This window comes from Ursus americanus, chromosome 36 (genome assembly GCF_024610735.1).
Source record: "Ursus americanus isolate L20-20 chromosome 36, mUrsAme1.1.p, whole genome shotgun sequence".
Lineage (NCBI taxonomy): Eukaryota > Metazoa > Chordata > Mammalia > Carnivora > Ursidae > Ursus > Ursus americanus.
Window position 1 is genome coordinate 7,812,369 of NC_142162.1, and position 21,310 is coordinate 7,833,678.

The following is a 21,310-nucleotide window of genomic DNA, read 5'->3' on the forward strand; positions in this document are numbered from 1 at the left end:
TGCCACAGAATTCAGAGAATATAACTTTCTGCTAAATTTTTTATATAATTTTAAAAATTAAGATAATGTATGTACTACTTCCTGACTTAGGTAACAGGTTTCTAGAAATTTTTCTTCCAAGGCAAAGCAAAACACATGGTGTACTTAGAGAAGCAAGTGTTCACATAATGCATGTATTAAATGTTTAATAAAATATTTTATATAAAATTACCAAAATTTACTTCTACAAAGCCTGAGATGATCAGGATTTAGTAGACTGAAACCACAGCAGAGAGAAAGACATGAAAATGCTTTGGAGTGTTAAAAAAGCAATACAAATTTAAGTGATGAAAAAGTGAAAACACAGCCACAAAAAATCAACACATCAGATTATCTGAACAATCAAAGAAAGCGCATTTTACTCTCTGAAATACAGGGCGGGTATTGTCCTATTTTTGCTTTGGCAATGAGAACACCGCGGTATTTCAGATTAACATTTTAAATGGAAAGAATGACAGAAAGCTATCTTCCCAGCAAAGTAAGAGTGATCTAGTGTAGCCCAAGACAGTTCAATAATACATTTGCCTAGATATTCCCCTTCTTGATATGACAAAAAGTACAAAGAAAAGTCTCCATATATTCCAATTATTTTCATTTTATTTAGAAAAGGGAATTAATGATAAACACAGGATTTTCTTGCAACACAGGATATTCCGTCAAAGAGCAGATGAAGAAGAGGTAGTAACTGAGACAGTGGTAATAATGGCCACCGAGTGTTTACCAGGCACTGTCCTAAGCACCTTCCTGCCAGCAACTAAGCAAGCTGGTGAAGGGGGTCCACACCTTCTCCTCCCTCCCTGACCCCATCCCACCTTCCATATGCCATCCCTCTCCTAACGACTCAGAGTGCGAGCCCAGGGGGCCGAGCTGCCAAACAACACCACGAGAAGCAGCAGTGAATAGGCCAGGGTTGAGACCCCTGCCCTCTGTCTTTGAATAACAGGCATTTAACATGGAGCAAACAATGGCAGAAGGAGCGAATGAAATACAAGTCTGAAGACCTGCGTATTAGACCAGGCCCTCCTACCAACTTGCCAACACTTAATCCTCTGAGGAGCAGTAGTGTCTCCAAGCGTAAACTGACTAGCAGAGATGAGCTGTAGGGTCCTTCTCAAAACTAGAATTATATGACTACAAGCCTTGAACTTGATAAGGAAAGAAGACTCTCTATATAAACAATACCTTTTGTCCGTTCTCCCTAATTGCTCCCTCTGCCTTATAAGGACTGTATTTACAACAGGCTCCCTTGATGCTACTTTCATTTCAATTAGCAAGAAATTGTTAATGAAAAAAAGTTTTGTGGTCTCGATTTTACTATTGATTTCAGTGAAGTGCTGAGCGAGTTATTCTTCTTTGCTAAAAGGAGATGAAAACCTTTAACTATGGTTATTAAAGATGTAAAAGAACTATTAAGACCCACTGTGCCCTCAAGAATCTTTCCCTGTCCCCATCTTAGGATGAAAATTTCCTGGAGGAAAGGAGAAAAAGCATGATAAAATGAGCAAAAAAGAATCATTTATCTCTGCATCACTCATATTTTGCAAAAGGAGCCTATGCTGAGGATGAGGAGCTTGCTTTCCAAAGGATCATGTGCAAATCCCACTAGCCACTAGGCTGTGAGGTTAACTGTGTAGCATGCTCATTAGCCAGGAGGACTTTCAGGTCGTGGAGACCCACGCATGCCGTTCTTGACATCACAGTAAAGGACTCTGATATAGAAACACGGCCTTGAGACAGGTTTCTAGGCCACATACTCAGTATTTCATCTATGTCTTCTTCCTATAACTGCAAACCCTTTGTCACCATTCTTTAGCCCCAGATTCCATTTTAATCTTTCAAATTGAGATGCCTTCATTTGTAGTTATTGAAAATTAGTTCGTTCTTTGCCAAATTTTCTTAATCCAAATTCCTATAGAAAAACTACACAATATAGAAGGGAGTAGCTAAGCCTAACTGATGCCTTTATCTGTTTTTGTTCGACCCAGCAAATAAGGTAAATTCCTTATAATTACATATTAAAAACTAGGATCTATGGCCATTTTAATCTCTCCTACTAACACAACGCAAATCTGTATTGTAGAAAAACCAATGTAGCTATTTTTTGAATGAGAATAGAGCAAGGTCATAAAATATTCTAGAAGGTTCATTCCAGACTCAGGTTATTATATGGTCCAGGCCTAGAAGAGGTGGGATTCCCTGATGCCATTACAATCTAGACTGGGATATTCTAATATTAGGGACTAAGAATGAACTAAACTATTGCAAATACAGAGAATTTGTTGTGACCAAAAATAGCCACACTAATGGTAGGAAGCAAAGCAAAGCCCTGTAATTTTCTGACCCAAAACCCAAAGCTGGCTCTACGGATTATATTCCCCAGTATTAACAATGGCATCCAGCACTCTATCTGTAGCTTAAATTCTTTCAAATATTAATATTTGCTTAAAATCTTTACTAGTCTTTTTGGCACACACCTCTGTTTCCTCCCCATCTGTGCTATTTCAGAAAACTTCTCCAGTTCTCTTTGCACAGTGCACCTAGTCTGGGTAGCCCCGTAACTTCCCCAGCACATCCTGTCCTCTCGGTCCCAAGGACAGAGGTCCTCCTGCTCTGGAGGGCAGCCCTGCAGGCAAGGGGGCACAACATTCTGTTTGGAAGTGTCACACACGGCACTGCAAACCAGGCACAATTACCTCTGGACTGATCATTGCAAAAACCACTTGTATCACAGGTGCACCAGGCCAGTTCTAAACTCCATCTGTGTTTGGGTGACAAATAAGGCTTGACAAAGGGAAAAAACAGTAATAAAAAATGCTGACCTGAATTTTTAATAAGAAAGGCTTGTTTCTCCCTGTCCAAAATAATTTATCTCCATTAGTAATGAAAATTACTTTTTTTCCATTTAATGGGACTATTTACAAAAATGTGACTTTTCTAAAATCATATTAATAGACAAATAATTCTCTAGTTACGAATCCTGAAATACTCAAATTCTCACACAAACAGGTCCACTTTCTTTGACACGAGCATGTCTTCTTTGCATACATATTGGACTTTTGAAAGGACATCCTTTCATAGTTCTTCCTTTCTCAGGAATTTATGGCTACCGAATTTCTTTTTTCTAATCTAAAGCTGTGTGATGTGCTTCACAGAAACAAGAAGAAAAATGTTTACAAGATCATGATTTAAGCCTATAGCTCAAATCTGGGAAAAAAAAAATACAAACTTACAGCCAAACAAGTTGCACTAAGTATAGAAAATGAAATGTGGGCAAAGGAATGATAAAATTCATTGTGCTTGAGCATAGTGAATCTTACAGACTCAGAATTGTGGGGGGGGGGGATGAGGAACACACTTCTAGTACAAGGAACAATAGACATGAGTCAATTAACTAGGAGAATAGAAATTTAGAAAAGGAAGTACCACTGCCAGTTATTTAAAGGCAACAACTCAATGCAGGTAGGTTAAAAATGCAGGATTCTGGAATCGAGTAGACGCTTCCAGAGCTGGGCTTTACTCAAATGGCTACCTTACTGACTTTTTACTTTTCGTAGATGTCTTCTTACTAACACATGGAAAAATATTTTCTTACTTTCAGCGGCTGGGAGAGCCCAGACTTTCTGACATGTGTTGTTTCAATAATTTTTGGAGCAGGTTTCTTAAGAGAATATAGTAAGAAGGCCAAGGCTGCTGCTGTCTTACCTCCATGATGGGGTTGGAGGCCAAGACCTTTTCCTCAACATTGGCTTCACTGGCAGAACCACTTACAGTTGCAAAGTATCGCATGGCATACTTAGCTGAGACTGTTTTTCCTGCCCCAGACTCTCCACTTACGATGATGGACTGATTTCGTTCATCTCTGTAAAACAAAGAAGAGTAACTACCAGTGCTGCCCACTTCTGAATGTGACTAACATTATTTCCTCTGTGCTCTCGCCAGCGAGCCATGGTGACTTTCTTCTGGTTCATACCTGCAGTAATGTGGGAAGGAACATAAGAATGATACTTCCTAATAAAAATAACTACTTATGAACTAGCAATGAACAGAGAGGGAGAAGAAGATATCAAGCATCAAATCAGACAGCATCACATCTAAGGATGAATCTGTAATAGAGGGTCTCTGAATTTTTGTGTGTACAGATCTCAAACCAATTATTTAATTTCTAGATAATAATTCTGGTATATTACAGGACTGCTGTCAACCACCTCAGAAGAGAAAGGAGCCACAGCAAGGGAATTTAAAAGAAAATTCTATTTAATTAAATTTATAAATTGTCTAGTAGCTAATGGTCCATACAGTCATTTCTTCCACAAACTCCAGCTCCTACTGAAAGCATCTTCATTAGCTGAGAAGAAACAGTTTTTTTATATGTTGGCCGACTTGTCCAAATATGTCGGAACTCAAAGACTATTTACTATTCCATCTTCAATTCATTCACACAATGACTCAAAAACTCTAAGTGACACACTTGCTCACATGACTATCATTTCTTGGAGGATAAAGACCTAAATCATCTTTATCTTTAATATCCAGCACCTAGTGCGGAGCCTGACACATCACAAATGCTCAATAAATGTGTACGGCTTACAAGTAAATGGAACCTCAATGAGAAACCTAGCTTAAGAATAAATCTCTCTGCTTTTTTTTAAGATTTTATTTATTTATTTGAGAGAGAGAGAGAGCACTAGAAAGACAGAGCATGCACAAGTGGGGGGACAGGGAGAGGGAGAAGCAGACTCCCCACTGAGTGGAGAGCCCAACACAGGGCTCAACCCCAGGGCCCTGGGATCATGACCTGAGCCCAAGGCAGACACTTAACCAACTGAGCCACCCAGGCACCCCTAAATCTCTCTGCTTTGACTACGATTTCTACTAAGACAGAAGTAGGAAACTGCCACTTCCTGAGATGGAACCAGCAATTAACTCTTCATCAAAATAACTGAACGAGTACATAAAGGTGGTATTATTTATGCCCTTAATTTACAAAGAGACTGGACCAGGGTGACTTCAAAGGTTTTTAGTGGAACTATTCTATAAGGCCACAAGATAGAGATGTTATTCTATTACAGAAAATGATCTTTTTATCTTTTACAAGAGACTTATTTATCTAACAAATGTTTATCTAATACCCACTACATGCCAAACATTGTGCTAAACACTAGGGATACAAATGAAATAGGCTGTGATCTGTGTCCTCAAGTGGTTAATGGTCTAACAGGAAAGAAAAATTGTAATTTGAGATTATAATATATGTGATGAGGCACTGAAAGGAGGAAGAGGTGATAAGGAAAGGCCCCTTGAAGAAGATACCGGAACAAGGTCTAGAAAAATAACTAGGGAAAAGTAAGCAAGTGATGAGGAAGTTAGAAAGGAAACATTCCAGAGAAAGGAGATAACATAAATGAAAGTTCAGATGCATGAGAAGTTAGGAAAGAGCGTATCATTCAGTTTGGCTGGAACATGGAGTAATGATGAATAAGGCTGTAGAGTTGACCAAGAACCTGACCATAAAGTTCTCACATGAGCTGTTATGGAATCTGAAGTTTAGCTAAAGGTAATGGAGTGCCATTAAACAGAAAACAACACAATGAATAAAATTCAATGAGTAAAATCACTCTGGCAGCAATGTGGAGTATGAGTGGCGAGGGTCCAGACGAAAAATTATGGAAGTCTGAACAAAGGTTGTGGCTGTCCTGACTGAGAGAGGTAGAGAGCTTTAAGAGACACCAAAGTGGCAGAATCCACAGTAGTTGGCAATAAATTTCCAAGGTAGAAATTTAGGACTTTTCTAAGGAAAAATTTCTTCTTCCTTTGAGAAATGAGGGTAACTGTCTTATTTTATAGACCTTGAAAAATACAGTGGGAGTATAGCAATCTGTTCCTGACACTCTGACTCCCATACTGTGGGGAAAATCAGGAGGACCTAGGTGACACACTAAGGAATGTTTAAATTTTATAGTACAAGCTTGCATGTAATCCCTGTTTTTATGAAACATCATTGAACCTCATACTTACCATCTCATTTTCTTTTTATTTAAATTTCTAGACAGAACTGGACACTCCCATTGCCTCTGTTCATTCACAGCTGATTAAAACATAAATCATCTAGGGGCGCCTGGGTGGCACAGCGGTTAAGCATCTGCCTTCGGCTCAGGGCGTGATCCTGGCGTTATGGGATCGAGCCCCACATCAGGCTCTTCCACTATGAGACTGCTTCTTCCTCTCCCACTCCCCCTGCTTGTGTTCCCTCTCTCGCTGGCTGTCTCTATCTCTGTCGAATAAATAAATAAAATCTTAAAAAAAAAAAACATAAATCATCTAATAAAACAGTTCTCATCGTGGTGCCAGTGTCCTTTCTTTTAGTCATTTAAAACGTCCTCAGAATTTGCCTTTTTCTATACATTAATCAAAGCACAGTATCAACAGTTTTTGGATTCCCTTCTACAATATGATTAGAAAAATGATCTCTTCCTAATTCCTTCATGATCAGTTGTCACCACACCCTGTGTGACACCACTCCTTCCAACAGCAAAGGAAGTGAGGAGGCTTCCACTAGTCTGATGAAAATATTAATGGGAACTGTTATTTAAACTGTACTGCCTTTGAAAGGCTATTTCAAGTCTTAATATCAAAATGTTGTTAACGAAAAATCTAAAAATTCGTAAGCTCTTTACTACAGGGAAGAAGAAAAATATTAAAGGCAATAAGATCAAGGGTTGTTCAAATGAGTCACAGATTTGTACAACTATGTGCATATACACACTGATATCAAGCCCATGCCATATACATTTTCTTTTCCAGGATTTAGGATCCTGGATTCCAACAGTTTTTAAATTTTTTTAAGGGACTTTATTACTTTTTTCTATTTCCCTGACTTTTTGGCAGAGTCTTCCCTTTTTCCCAAGCTTAGTGGAGCATTCTAATATATAAATAAGCACCGCTCTTCCATTATATAAAAGCTTCCCTGCATCAAGGCTCTAATCCTAAATCTGTCATTTACCAGCTACACAGCTTTGAGCAATTGCATGACCTCCCTGGCTCAGTTTTCTCATCTTTAAGATTAATAGTACTCAAAGTCCTTCTCAAATTCCAAAGTACTATAATCTAAAAGTCTAACTTTGGAGTTGATTTTTCAGATGTTGAGTGGATTATAGCTTGTACTCCAGGCCAGGGTAAACTCTTGGGACCAAGGACAATTGGAAAAGGACAGGCCTACAGACACTCAGACGGTCTTCAGTGGCCACATTTGAAATACACAACATTTCTTCTCTGGAGGACCCCCGAATTTGAGATGACCAAAATCAGTAAGGGGCTACAAAGAGTAAAAATGTAAAATAATCAATTCATTGATTATTAATTATAAGTTAAATGCAAGAAGTAGAACTCTTTATAAAATAGGTACAATAAAGGCTTTAAAATGTTTTTCAGTTCTATGTATGTGGCCATAGGAAGAAATGCCAAAAAGAGAGAGTAAGAGCAGAGATAGGTAGGAATGGGGAGCCAAGCAAAGACAGAGAGGAGAGAAGGATAACAGATAATAAAGATACACGAAAGGAAAGACAAGAAGGGTATGACAGTAATGAGGAGAAAGCAGACAAAAACATCGGGGATAAAAATTTTATGGTTCACACTTGCTTATACTATTCACAAAAATAAACTGAAAATGGATTAAAGATCTAAATGTGAGACCTGAAACCATATAATTCCTAGAAGAAAACATAGGCAATAATCTCTCTGACGTCAGCCTAAAAACATTTTTCTAAATATGTCTCCTTTGGCAGGGGAAACAAAAGCAAAATTAAACTATTTTTATTTTGCAAAAAAAAAAAAAGCTTTTGCACAAGAAAACAAAAAAGGCAACCTATTGAATGAAGGAAGAGATTTGCAAATAATATATCCAATCAGGGGTTAATATCGAAACTATTTAAAGAACTTACACAACTCAACACCAAAAAACCCCAAATAATCCAATTTTAAAATGGGCAGAAGCCATGAATAGACATTTTTTCAAAGAAGACATTCAGATGGTCAAAAGACACACACAAAAATATGCTTTTCATCACTCATCAGGGAAATGTAAATCAAAACTACAATGAGGTATCACTTCACACCTGTCAGAACAGCCAAAATCAAAAACACAAGAAATAAGTGTTGGCAAGGATGTGGAGGAAAAGGAACTCTTGTGCACCGTTGGTGGGAATGCAAACTGGTGCAGCCACAGTGGAAAACAGTATGGGGTTCCTCAAAAAGTTAAAAATAGAATTACCCTATGATCCAGTAATTCCACTACTGGGTATTTAGCCAAAGACAACGAAAACACTAATTTGAAAAGAAACAGGTAGATAGGTAGGTAGGTAGAGAGAGAAAGAGAGAGAGAGAGAGATAGTCACTCCTGTGTTTACCGTAGCATTATTTACAATAGCCAAGATCTGGAAGCAACCCAAATGTCCATCCACAGATGAATGAATGAAGATGTGGTGACAACGGAATGCTACTCAGCCATAAAAAAGAATGAAATCTTGCCATTTGCAACAACATGTTTGAATCTAGAAGGCATAATGCTAAGTGAAATAAGTCAATCAGAGAAAGACAAATACAATGATTTCATTCACATGTGGAATTTGAGACAAAATAAATGAAAAAAGGAAAAAAGACAAGCAGAAAAACAGACTTTTAAATACAGAAAACAAACCAGAAGGGAGGTGGGTAGGGGGATGTGTGAAATAGGTGAAGGGGATTAAGAGTATGCTTACCATGATGAGCACTGAGTAATATACAGAATTGTTGAATCATTATATTGTAAACCTAAAACTAATCTAACACTGTGTGTTAACTATACCCGAATTAAAAAATAAAAATTAAAAAAAATTTTATGGTTCAAGGTGAATACTAAAGTCTACCCTCTTCTATTCATTTGAGCTGTGAGCTTTATATGGATATATATATGTAAATAATAATTTATTGCTCTTTGAAATTTTGCTTATCTGATCAGGCAATATTTATAATCATTCAAGTGTTCTTGTTCTTATAAGAAAGTTGTTTCCACTTTTGGGATGTAGCTATCACTTCAAAAGCCTGATAAAACCAAGTTAAAGAACAGAGATTCTCCATGCTTCATCAAAGTCAGATCAATCTGGACCATCCTATGGACGCATGAAAAAAAGATCTATGATTTCTGGCTTCGCCAGTTACTCTCTCAAGGGCCTCTACAGTACTACTACATACCTGGGTACTGGGTGCCTTTGAAGGTAAGCTCTTCTGACCTGTTTTATCAATGGTGGTTCCAGAGGCTCTAATGTGAACTAAAAGCCACCACCTAAAAATACTGCTTTGTTCATTTATTCAACAAACATGGAATGAGCAGTCATAATGTGCCAATCATTTTATGACAAGAAAAGACTCTGGGGTCATAGTCTAGTCAGAGAGACTGAAAATATTTCAATTACTTCACTCCATTTTAAAAAGGAGGTCTACACAGGATGGAATTGGTAGGAGATGGGAGGAGGGGATGTCAGGAAATGCCTTCTTGAAAAGGTGATGCTTTCATTGACTTTTACATGACGATTAGGAGAAAACTAGGTTGAATGGGAAGAATGCCATGGGAATGAAACTATATAGAAGCACCTGAAACCTCAGAAAAAAGTTATTCAAGAACAGAAAATCCACTCTGGGTTGTTGAAAGACAGGAGTTACACATTTTCCTTCTTTGGTCCTCAGTACTTCTGTCTATTCAGTCTACCTGTGTCTGTTTGGTCTGTCCAGTGTTTTCTTATATCTACTCAGTTTTCATTTTCCATCAGGTATATTCTTTTATAGATTTTCCTTCTCAACTTTACCCTGTAAAAAAATGTAATCTCTCTAGTTCATCATGGTCCTACTGAATACTATTCATATCTTCTAAGACCATCAACTTGTTCTCTGCAAATTTAAAGCATACTTTTCATTCACAGCCTCATCATTCATGACTAAACTAAGTAATCCAACCCCAGACCTGACTCATGTGGAACACAATTTAATCTTTCCACCCATGTTGATATTGACTCTCTGATAACAACTGGGTGTTGCCGTTGACCTTAGTTAAGTATATAAGCACCTACATCTAATTTTTAGCTAATAAGTGAGCATGTTTGCATGAAACAAAATCTAGTTTTACTTTTTTGCAGGCAATCAATCTAATTGTTTCTCCCTTATTTGATCCCTTGTTAAAAAGAAAAAAATATTAAATTCATGTGATATAAGGCTTTCTTTCAAAGCCATGTTTTTACTGTGATAACTTAAAGACATGGCTTCACTTGAGAACCTAAATCTCTCTCTCTCTCTCTCGTTAAAAGGTGTAAGTTTTTCTACATCATTATCACACATCAAAATCAAGCTGCTATGCTCTGTGTTTTCATGATTTCCGCTTTTGATCAATCTCAAGAAGATTTATTTATTTTTTTTAGTTTTTATTTTAATTCCAATTTGTCAACACACAGTGTTATATTAGTTTCAGCTGTACATATAGTGATTCAACAAATCTGTAACATCACCCAGTGCTCATCACAAGTGCCCTCCTTCATCCCCATCACTATTTCACCCATCCCCCCACCCACCTCCCCTCTGGTAACCATCAGTTTGTTCTCTATAGTGAATGAGTCTATTTCTTGTTTCGTCTGTCTCTCTTCTTTTTTTCCCTTTGCTTGTTTGCTTTGTTTCTTAAATTCCACATATGAGTGAAAGCATATGGCAATCCTCTTTCTCTGACTTACTTCACTTAGCATCATACTCTCTAGCTCCACCCATTCAAGATGGAAAGATTTAAATTCTAAAGTTGACATTAGACAATGAGCTCACAATGACAATATTTAGTGTTATTTTTGAAGTTAAATATTTCCTATAAAAAAAAATGTGGAGGCAGACTGGTGAAAGCTGTGCTTTAGAGAAGCAGAGACTATTCGGGAAATGAAAAGAAATGTTCCCTAGAGATACATACTAAGGTCATTCAGTTCCTACTGAGGAACCGCTCACATGGCTGTAAGATCCCCTCTGGTCAAACCAACTTCTCTGTTCCATCAGTCCAGAGCCTGTAAGATTAATATAAAGATGCCATAACAGAAATTCCCAGTTATATATGTTTATAGCTTTTATAGACTTATATATATTGTATTTTTTTCCTTCTACAACCTTATGGGGTAGCTAGTACCCACTAAGTGCCAAATTCGTATTTAAAGAATCCTGAAGAGCAGTCACATACCAGGCGCTGAGGTAGTCTCAAATTAAAACCTGGGTGGGACCATGAAAAATAAATAAAAGTCAGGCAGATAAAGGAACATGGAGAAGGATATTCTAGACTGAACAAAGGTGCATACATACAAGCATGCAATGTTAATTTGAGGGAATAGATGTGTTAGAGTAGGGGAGTATAGTTGCAAGTAAGAAAATGAAATGACAAAGAAGAAAAGCTTTGGAGTTTCAAAGCAAGAAACCACATCTCAGCTCCCAGATGCTATTCATTAGTATGATAGCCTGAACAACTTATTTTCCTCAGTTTCCCCATCTGTAAAGCAGAGGGGACGATGTCTGCTCCCAGGGATGTAATGAAGATTAGAGGTAACATGCCTGACACCATGTGTGCACACAGCAGGCATCTAAACATGGTAGCTATTAATTAACATAAGTTTATCCACCTTTATATATCACACATGAAATTCCTCATCAGGTAGCATATATCACTTCAAGTCTATTTGCATAAGTGGGACACTTGGTACCACAGGGCAGCCAAGTCACTGTTGTTAACAGGGGAGATTTTGGAATCTGTACCAGCCAGCAGGCCGATGAGCTTCCAGACAGTGAAGCATTCGGAGACTGCCCAGCCAAAGGAAAGAAGGAGCCACCCTCGGAAAAGGCCTGGCAATAAACAGTCAAGAGTAATAAGCCAGATGAGAGGCTAAAGTGGATAAAAAGAGAATGCAGACATAAGACTCCATAATGATGAAGACTGTGATGACAGTAACAGTCTATATTTAAATACTTAGCATTTTTAAAACTGTGCATTTTTTAAATTTTTATTGAAGTATGGTTGACCTGCAATGCTACCATAGTTCCGGTGTACAACATAGTGATTCAGTATGTCTCTATGTTATGTTATTCAGAGCGTTTTCATGTTTACCATCTAGTATAATTTTCACCCTTGAAGTAAGCACATTATTTTTTCCTTGTTGGGTAAAATGGTACTATAGAGAGGTTAGATGGCTTATCCAAGGTTAGAGCAGAGCTCTATGAATGATGTCACACAGCACAACTCCTGGTTTCCAAGAAGAAAGTCTGTACCATGCCCCCCTGCTTTGCTACACAGCTCCTTACCATGGTCTGCTCCACTAGGAAGAGCAACATGCATATTAATTAGTCTCCACGAAACAGAAAGGTAACAAATGCATACCACAGAACACTATAAGTGTCAAGGTAAACCACCCAGGGAAATTGTTCCATTTGATGGGTAATAAAACTGAGACCAAGGCAGACAAGGAGATTTAACCTCATATAGTTATTACTGATGCAGCCGTGATTAGTACAGATATCTTTTTCATTATACCAAGGTTATATATAATTTATTTATTTTTATTTTATTTTATTTATTATTTATTTTTATTTATTATTTATTTCAAGAAAAACTAAATGAAACTTAGTCAAAAAATTTATTTATACCATTCACAATGGGGAAAAAATATCAAATTAATCAATATTACCAGGTTTTAAGGAAACAAAAGAAAAAAAGCTTATGTTTTAAGGAAAGTAATACTGTCATTTAGTTATCAAAGAGCAGTCAGTTCCAGCATGAGAAAACACTGGCATAAATGGGAAACAAGAATATGAGAAGAAAAACAGACACCGCAACCCACCGACATTTTCTGTTGTGTAAGTCAACAGGACTATTAAAAGGAAGAGGCCTGACCATGAAGGTGTTCTATGAGGGCACTGTTCTTTGTAAGGGGCATGCTTAGAAAGGAGTCCCGAGTCAAGGATCCTGGTTATGGCTATTGTCATTGGACATATACCTACTGGGGAAGAATCACTTCTGTCAGGTTTGCTTGGAGGATAGCTATCTAAAATGAAACTGCAACCCTTCCTCCTCCCACACTCCCACCCCACATATACAACCTGCTCTTCCTTCCATGTCCTCCATCTCAGTAAATGGCAACTCCCACCTTTCAGGTGCTCGAACCAAATACCTTGCTGCCATCCCTGACTCCTCTTTTTCTCACATACCCTCATAGAAGCAAGTCTTTGTCCACTCTTTCTTAAAAACATAACCAGAATCCATCCATCCACTTCTACCTTCTCCACTAATATCTTTAACTAGATTGTTTTGATATTATTTCAAACTTATGGAAAACTGCAAAACTAGTAAAATGAACTCCCATATATGCTTTACTCAGATTCACCAACTGTTTAGGTTTTGTCTGTGTGTTTTATTAATATCTGTTTCTCTTATTTTAATATTTTCTGAAATATTTAAGAGTGGGTTACAGACATGGTGCCTCCTATATAATTTAGAGCACTATATTTCTTCAGAACAGTGACATGGTTTTACACATCTATGATAATCAAAATCATGAAATGTAACATTGATGTATTAGTATTACTTAGTCCATTGTCTATATTCCAATTTTATCAGTCATCCAGCAATGTTCCCTACATAGTTACCTTCCCTCCCCCATCAGCAAGGATTCAATTCAGAATACTCATTTCTTTTAACTGGCATATAATGGACATCTCCTTTAATCATAAGCAGTTCCTCAGCCTTTCTTTGACTTTTTTGACCTTCATAATTTTGAAGAGTATATACAGTTATTTTGTAGAATGTCCCTCCTTTTCAGTTTCTCTGGTGTTTCCTCCTGATTAGATTCAGGATATGAATTTCTGGCAGCAATCTATGATTGATTTTTATCATAGCTGCAAGATCAGGCCATTCCTCTGCTCAAAACTCACATCCAGAGAAGAAGTCAAATTTGCTATGATACCCAACATGGCCTTGTAGGGTCCTTGCAGTTGATGATCTCTCTGCCTGGAATATTCTTCCTCAGATATGTGAATGACTTGCTTTATCTTTTCTTTCATGGTATTACTCAAAAGACAGCTTTATTTTTTAATAGAGTTAGATAAGTTGATACCAAAGTCTGTATGGAAAAACAAACATCTAAGCATAGCCAGGAAAATGATGAAAAGGACAAACTATGAGAAGGTTCAATGATACCAAACATAAAAAATACTATAAAGGGGTGCCTGGGTGGCTCAGTCGATTAAGTGTCCGATTCTTGATCTCAGCTTAGGTCTTGATCTCAGGGTTGTGAGTTCAAGCCCCACATTGGGCTCCATGCTGGGCATGGAGCCTACTTTGAAAAAAAAATACTATAAAGCCACTATAATTAAAACTGTGTGGTACTGGGACATGAATAGATAAAAGGAGGTGAAAAGAACAGAGACAAGAAGTTGACCTAAAAACATGAGAAAACCTAGGATATGCTAAATGGCATCTGAAAGAACTGGGGCAAAATGGGTTTCTTAATAAGTGATGCTGGGATAACTAGGTAGCCATTTGGAAAAAAAGATAAATTTAGATCTGTATCTTGTATCATACAAAAAAATAAACTTCAACAGAGTCAGGAATCTAAAGGTATATTATAAAACAATACAAAGACTAGAAGAAGACATGGATGAATATCTCTTTTATCCTAGTATAGGGAAAGGTTTTTAACAATGACTCAAAATCCAGAGCAATAAAAAAAAAAAGACATTATTTTGCATGGGAAAAAAACAGCATAAACAAAATCAGAAGAAAACTTATAAATGGGGTGGGAGATATTTGCAATATATACCACAGGCAAAGGGCTATTATACTTCACGTATTTTTTTAAACTCTTAAAATTGAGGCTCAAAGGACTAAAAACACAATAAAAAAAATTAAAACAGACATGAACGAACAGTTCACCACATAAAGAAACAAATACATTAATAAAGTGGCTCTTAAACATATGAAAAGATGTTCAAACTCACTCATATCTAAAGAAATACAAATGAAGACAACATTGAGATACCACTGGGTAGTGAAGAACTAAAGAGAAAGACTACACATTTTTTGTTGATATGGCTAAGGAAAGCAGGGACTCTTGAACAATTTTGGCAGAAATACAAACCAATACAACTGTTCTAGAGGGAATGTGGCAATACCTACAAAAACTGCATTTATACCTACCTTTTGACCTAGCAATGCCACTTTCAGCAACTTACCTGAAGCTACATTTCTAAAGATACAGAAGTACATATATACAAGGTTATTCATTACGCATAGTTTATAATCGCAGAATGCTGAAAACAATCTACAGGACCATATATGGGAAAGTGGTTGAGTAAACTAATAAAATGGGTAAGATAGGAACTGACCTAAGTAACTCTGGAAATCAGAACTTTAACTATATTCTATAAGGCTAAAGACAAAAATGAATTGGACACAAATACTGTACCTGAGTGGTAAATTTGCTTTTCACAGGGGTATGGGTTAATATTTCTGAAACTACTTTTTGAGTATTCTAAGATTCAGCAAAGAAGTAAATATGTTGTGGATAATAAGAGCCAGGTTTCTAAAGACCAAAGAAAGAAGTAAATGAAGGCAAAAGAGAAAACAAAAATTAAAACTGTGGTGTTGAATTGGAATTGGATGTATCAATATGAACTCATGTTTTTTAATACATATAAAGATAGACATAAAAATAGACATACATGTATGTGTGTGTATGGAAAGATGTGCAACTATCTCATATTTAGAGAAAGGCAAATCAAAACAAAACTGGTATACCATTTCTCACCTGTCAGTGCGGCGAAATTTTAAAAGTATGACAACACATTCTTTTGGTGAGGCTATGGAGAAACATGTATTTCCTAGCTCTGTGTATTTCCTAGCTCTACTGGGCTTAGAGATGATGCCCTCATCGTAATGAGCATACCTAGGAGACAGATCTCGGTTCCTCTGTGTACTATTTTTCCAAACTTTGGGTAAGTTTAAGATTTTTTTTTTTAAGTTTGAAAAAAAAGGGCGGGGGGAGACAGCTTTACAATGAGGCTTTCCCTGAGCCTAGTACATATGCCCTCTGGCCCACCTAGCATTCCTTATCTACTTTTCTAACTTTATTTTCCAGGATAGCACTTATTAATACATGACAAACTGTGTATCTTATCACTTTGTGAGGGTAAGAATATTTGCCTATTTTGTCTCACTTGTTTGCTGTTGTGTCCCCCATGCCCAGGACAGTGTCTGGATGGTGTCCAGTAAAGGTCTACTGAACAAGTGACTATACCTTCCCTGAAGATGTAAGGGGCCTCTAGGAGTCCTGGCAACGTGGAACTCCAGGGTTCACATCCGGTCAATATGGCATATCTACGCTTGGTAAGGAGAAGAGGATAAGAAAGGATCCTGCAGTGTAAGAGGGATCCCCTTTCTCCACATCCTCTCCTTTGTTGTTTCGTGTCTTGTCAATTTTTGCCATTCTAAGTGGCATAAGGTGGTATCTCAATGTGGTTTTGATTTGAATTTCTCTGATGGCTGATGATGCTGAACATTTTTTTCATGTGTCTGTCAGCCATTTGTATGTCTTCATTGGAAAAGTGTCTGTTCATTTCTTCTGCCCATTTCTTTATTCGATTTGTTTCTCGTGTATTGAGTTTGAGTTCTTTGTAGGTGTAAATGCAAGTTGGTATAGCCACTTTGCAAAACAGTGTGGAGGTCCCTTAAAAAGTTAAAAATAGAGCTACCCTATGACCTAGCAATTGCACTACTGGGTATTTACCCCAAAGATACAGACGTAGTGAAGAGAAGGGCCCTATGCATCCCAATGTTCATAGCAGCATTGTCCACAATAGCTAAATTGTGGAAGGAGCCGAGATGCCCCTCAACAGATGACTGGATTAAGAAGATGTGGTCCATATATACAATGGAATATTACTCAGCCATCAGAAAGAACAATTACCCAACATTTGCAGCAACACGGACGGGACTGCAGGAGATTATGCTAAGTGAAATAAGTCAAGCAGAGAAAGACAACTATCATATGGTTTCACTCATTTATGGAACATAAGAAACAGCAGGGAGATCGGTAGAAGAAGGAAGGGAAGAACGAAGGGGGGGATAAACAGAAGGAGGAATGAACCATGAGAGACTATGGACTCTGGGAAACAAACTGAGGGCTTCGGGGGGGGGGATTGGGTTAGGCCAGTGATGGGTATTAAGGAGGGCACGTTTTGCATGGTGCACTGGGTGTTATACGCAAATGATGAATCATGGAACACTACATCAAAAACTAATGGTGTACTGTATGGTGATTAACATAACATAATAAAAATTACTATAAATAAAAAAAAGAAAAAAAAAAGAAGGGATCCTGCATTATCTATCTCCAACTGTATGCCTAAGAGACATGGTCTATTTAGCTGTTCAGCACATTTTATGTGCACAGATTTACTCATATAAATGGTGAACTTATCATAACTGATTGAGGTGTATTTTAAAACTGCCTAAAAAACAAAACTGAGCAAAGGGAAAAGAAACAAGCAAAGCTGCAGTAAAGAAATCACACTGACTGTCTGAGTCACAGGGGAATAATGGGGGGGAGAGGATGTTAGGAAATCCGAGTAAATCCAGGGTTGAAAAGCCAGAAATATTCATATAAATCTAACACTGTTCTTGGATTTCCTGTCACAAAAATGCTAAGAACCAAACTTTCATATTTAAGATTAGTATTTTCAAAGAAGGCATATCATTCTCTAGGAGCAGTATAACATTTTTCAGAGACAATTTTTAGGTCCTGGCACTCCACGCAGTTCCGTCTCTGGCCGGTAGTTCTCTGGCTGTGCTTGTGTGGTGCTAATGTTGCATTGTAATACTCCAGTACTACACAAGGCAAATACTGCTGGGCTTTTCTAACTTTAGCGGAAAATTATGCTGATAGATGGAATTTAAAAGCTTAAAAATGTAAGATTTCTGGGGAACCTGGGTGCCTCAGTCAGTTGAGCGGCCGACTCTCAGTTCGGCTCAGGACGTGATCTCATGGGTTGTGGGACTGAGCCCCCTCCCCCCTCCCATGGTGCTCCATGCTGGGAGGGGGGGGTCTGCTTCAAGATTCTCTCCCTCTGCCCCCTTCCCGCCACTCGCATGCACACAATCTCTCTCTCAAATACATAAATCCTTAAAAAAAAGTAACCTTTCTTACACTTTTGACACTCGTTTTGATTTTATAACAGTATCTGCTATAATACAGCACATTATGTAATACAAAACTGTATTTAGTCATTGTATATTTAATATGATAATATTTCATAGTGTTAGACTGATGGAATTTGAAAGTTAGTCTTTCCAGTTATGTGGCCTTAGGAAAGTTAAATAACTTCCAGTGCTTAAATTTTCTCATTTGTAAAATGAAGAGTAATAATAATGCCAGCCTCAGAAGGTTGCTGTGAGGATAAAATTACTTAACGACACAGAAGGCAATTAAACAGTGCCTTGCACAGAGTGCTTAATAACTGTTAGCAATTACTAGAAGTAATAATATTTTATTAATAAAAGGGCATAATGACTTCTGTGGACTCTGTCAATGAAATAATTCTAAAATTCTGTTACATGCTGGCCCAATTATGTACAAATAAACACTCTCCCTGGTTGTAAAGGAAAAAATAAAACTTCTGCAGTATTACTTTTCTCTCCTCTTCACAAATTGCTTGAGGGTTTCCCACATCATATTTATAATATGCTGGTTCTTACCTGAAGACTGGAGACATGAGTTAAATGTACACTATTCAATACATCCATAGTTTTGATTTACATTACATTATTAAGAGCATAATCGAGTCCTGAAAGTAGCTTTTTTTCTCTGGTTTTCTACTCGCAAAATGTTAGACTTCCATAGCTACTATTAAAGACATTTTACTGACGCTTTCAGGATCACTGGTCTCTAGAACATAAGAGTAACATTAAATTCACAGTTTCCTTGACATTTAATTATCTGAGATACAGCAGATTTCTTGTTGTTGGGCCTTTAATTTCTAGCCAGCCACTCAGTAGCTGAAGGACCGTGGGAGCATCACTTAATACCAGCAATCCCTGACTCTCTCATCTGTAAACACAGCACCGGTCCTTGCATAGTCACGAGATCAGGAGGAGATGCCAAAGGCAGTTTTTAAAAACTGTTATGTCCTTTTATAAATATGAGGTTATTTTAATAATAATGCAGGCCTTCTGAAATAGTCAAGGCTGTTCATTTAATAATAATTTACCAGTTGCTCTTCACTATGTTTTAAAATACCTGTGACTCAGCAAAGAAGAAACAATCACATCTAGTAAGAGTCGTGAAAAAATAAAGAGAGCTTCCACCAACCTGGCCATTTGCTTGTAAGCTTCTTCAGCTACTGCAAAGATATGTGGATCCATATCACCCATATTCTGACCACTATATGCATTAATAATATCTTCTCCATAAATAGGCAGCTGCTCATAAGGATTTATAGCTACTAGGACTATACCTGGGGGAGGGGTAAAAAAGCAAAAGAAGTCAATGATATACTAATGGACATATCAAACTTGGTAAAGTGAGAACCACAGTTAACACAAATTTCAATTTCAGTTAATCTTGAACTAACAAGTTGTTAAAGATCAAAATATATCATAGCCTTTGCCTCTGAGCCTATTATACCTAGATGTAACTAAAACACCATTTAAAACCTGGTCTAAGCTATTGAAAATAAAAACTATGGCAATGTTAAAAGAACTTTAAATATTTTCATAATATTTCAATAAAAAATTCACTTCTAGAAATGCATCCAGATGAAATAATCAGACATTCAAGCAAAGGTTTCTTTTCATAAAGATGTTTATCATATTATTCACAAAAGTGAAAAGTAGAAACAAACAAAATATACAATAAAGGAAGAGTAGCCAAATATTTTGTTACATCCATATGACAGACTATTATGCTACCTCCACAAATTATGTTTTTAAAGAATATTAAATGTCATAGGAAAAGATGACACAAAACTACATATAGACTAATTCTAATTTCTTACCTATTTATACTTTCTCACATATACACACATTTGGATATATCAACGTAATACTGATTATTTTTCAGTAGTGAATTATATGTAATTATTTTTCCTTTTTTTCTTAAGATTTTATTTATTTATTTGACAGAGAGAGAGAGACAGTCAGTGAGAGAGGGAACACAAGCAGGGGGAGTGGGAGAGGAAGAAGCAGGCTCCCAGCAGAGGAGCCTGATGTGGGGCTCGATCCCACAACACCGGGACCACGCCCTGAGCCGAAGGCAGATGTTCAACAACTGAGCCACCCAGGCACCCCTATTTTTCCCTTTTTATACTTTTTTTGGTATTTCCTTCAATTTCATGGTAGGTATATATTAACTTAATGAAGTCCTTCATTCAACAAAGATTTATTCAGCTCCAAGTATGTCTCGTCTTTTCTGAGTGCTAGGTTTATAACAGTTAACAAAAAAAAGACAAATCTTTATTCTCATACACCTTATATTCTAGTGAGAAATTCACACAATTAACAAGATAAGAAAATAAATATCACAGGTTAGATAGTAGAAAGGAGAAAGGAGAAAAATTAAACAGAGAAAGAAGACAGAAACTAAGGAGGGGAGTAGGGGTTTATGATTTAGATAAGGCGGGCAGGGGAGGCTTCACCAAGAAAATAACGTATGTGCAAGAGAAAGATAATTGGAAAAATGAAAATTGAGAAACAAATATTTGGTTCACAGACAGGGGAGAAAAAGAGTATCAAGGATACAAGCGGTATAAATTCCTTTTAGAATAGAAGTTAGCTGTCTCTGTCCAAAGCAGGGGAGTAAGGAAGAAATGATGAGTGCTGAGTTGGTCACCCAAGCAAACAGACTTAGAAAAAAATGAATGAAACCCCAGACCCGAGCCCAGAGGAGAGTAATCAGGGAAAGAAAGATAAGAAGTCAGTAGAGAAAAGAGCCAGGGACAAGGGAGAAAATAAGGTTAAGGAAAAAAAATAGAAAGGAGGGCACGTATTGCATGGTGCACTGGGTGTTATACGCAAATAATGAATCATGGAACATTACATCAGAAACTAAGAATATACTGTTTGGTGACTAACATAACATAATAAAAAATTATTTAAAAGAAAAAGAAAAAAATAGAGACAAAAGAAGGAAAAGGGGGAAAAAACCCAAAAGTACATGGTGCTTAATAAGAGAAAGAAGGAGGA

The 21,310-nt window shown here is 37.2% G+C and overlaps 1 protein-coding gene across 7 annotated transcripts in view; it reads right to left on the minus strand.

Moving 5' to 3' along the window:
• Positions 1 to 21,310, minus strand: part of MYO5A (myosin VA) — a 185,281-nt gene that overhangs the window by 96,890 nt on the left and 67,081 nt on the right. For 4 of the 7 annotated variants that reach the window (XM_087859219.1, XM_045812047.2, XM_045812046.2 and 1 more), the window contains exons 4-5: positions 19,440 to 19,584; positions 3,742 to 3,898 (exon numbers count right to left, since the gene is read on the minus strand). In XM_087859219.1, coding sequence (XP_087715345.1) covers positions 3,742 to 3,898; positions 19,440 to 19,584 — 302 coding nt within the window. Of the gene's footprint in view, positions 1 to 2,732; positions 2,821 to 3,741; positions 3,899 to 19,439; positions 19,585 to 21,310 lie in introns of those variants that run through there. The other 3 variants (XM_087859221.1, XM_087859222.1, XM_087859220.1) reach the window with 3 other exon arrangements.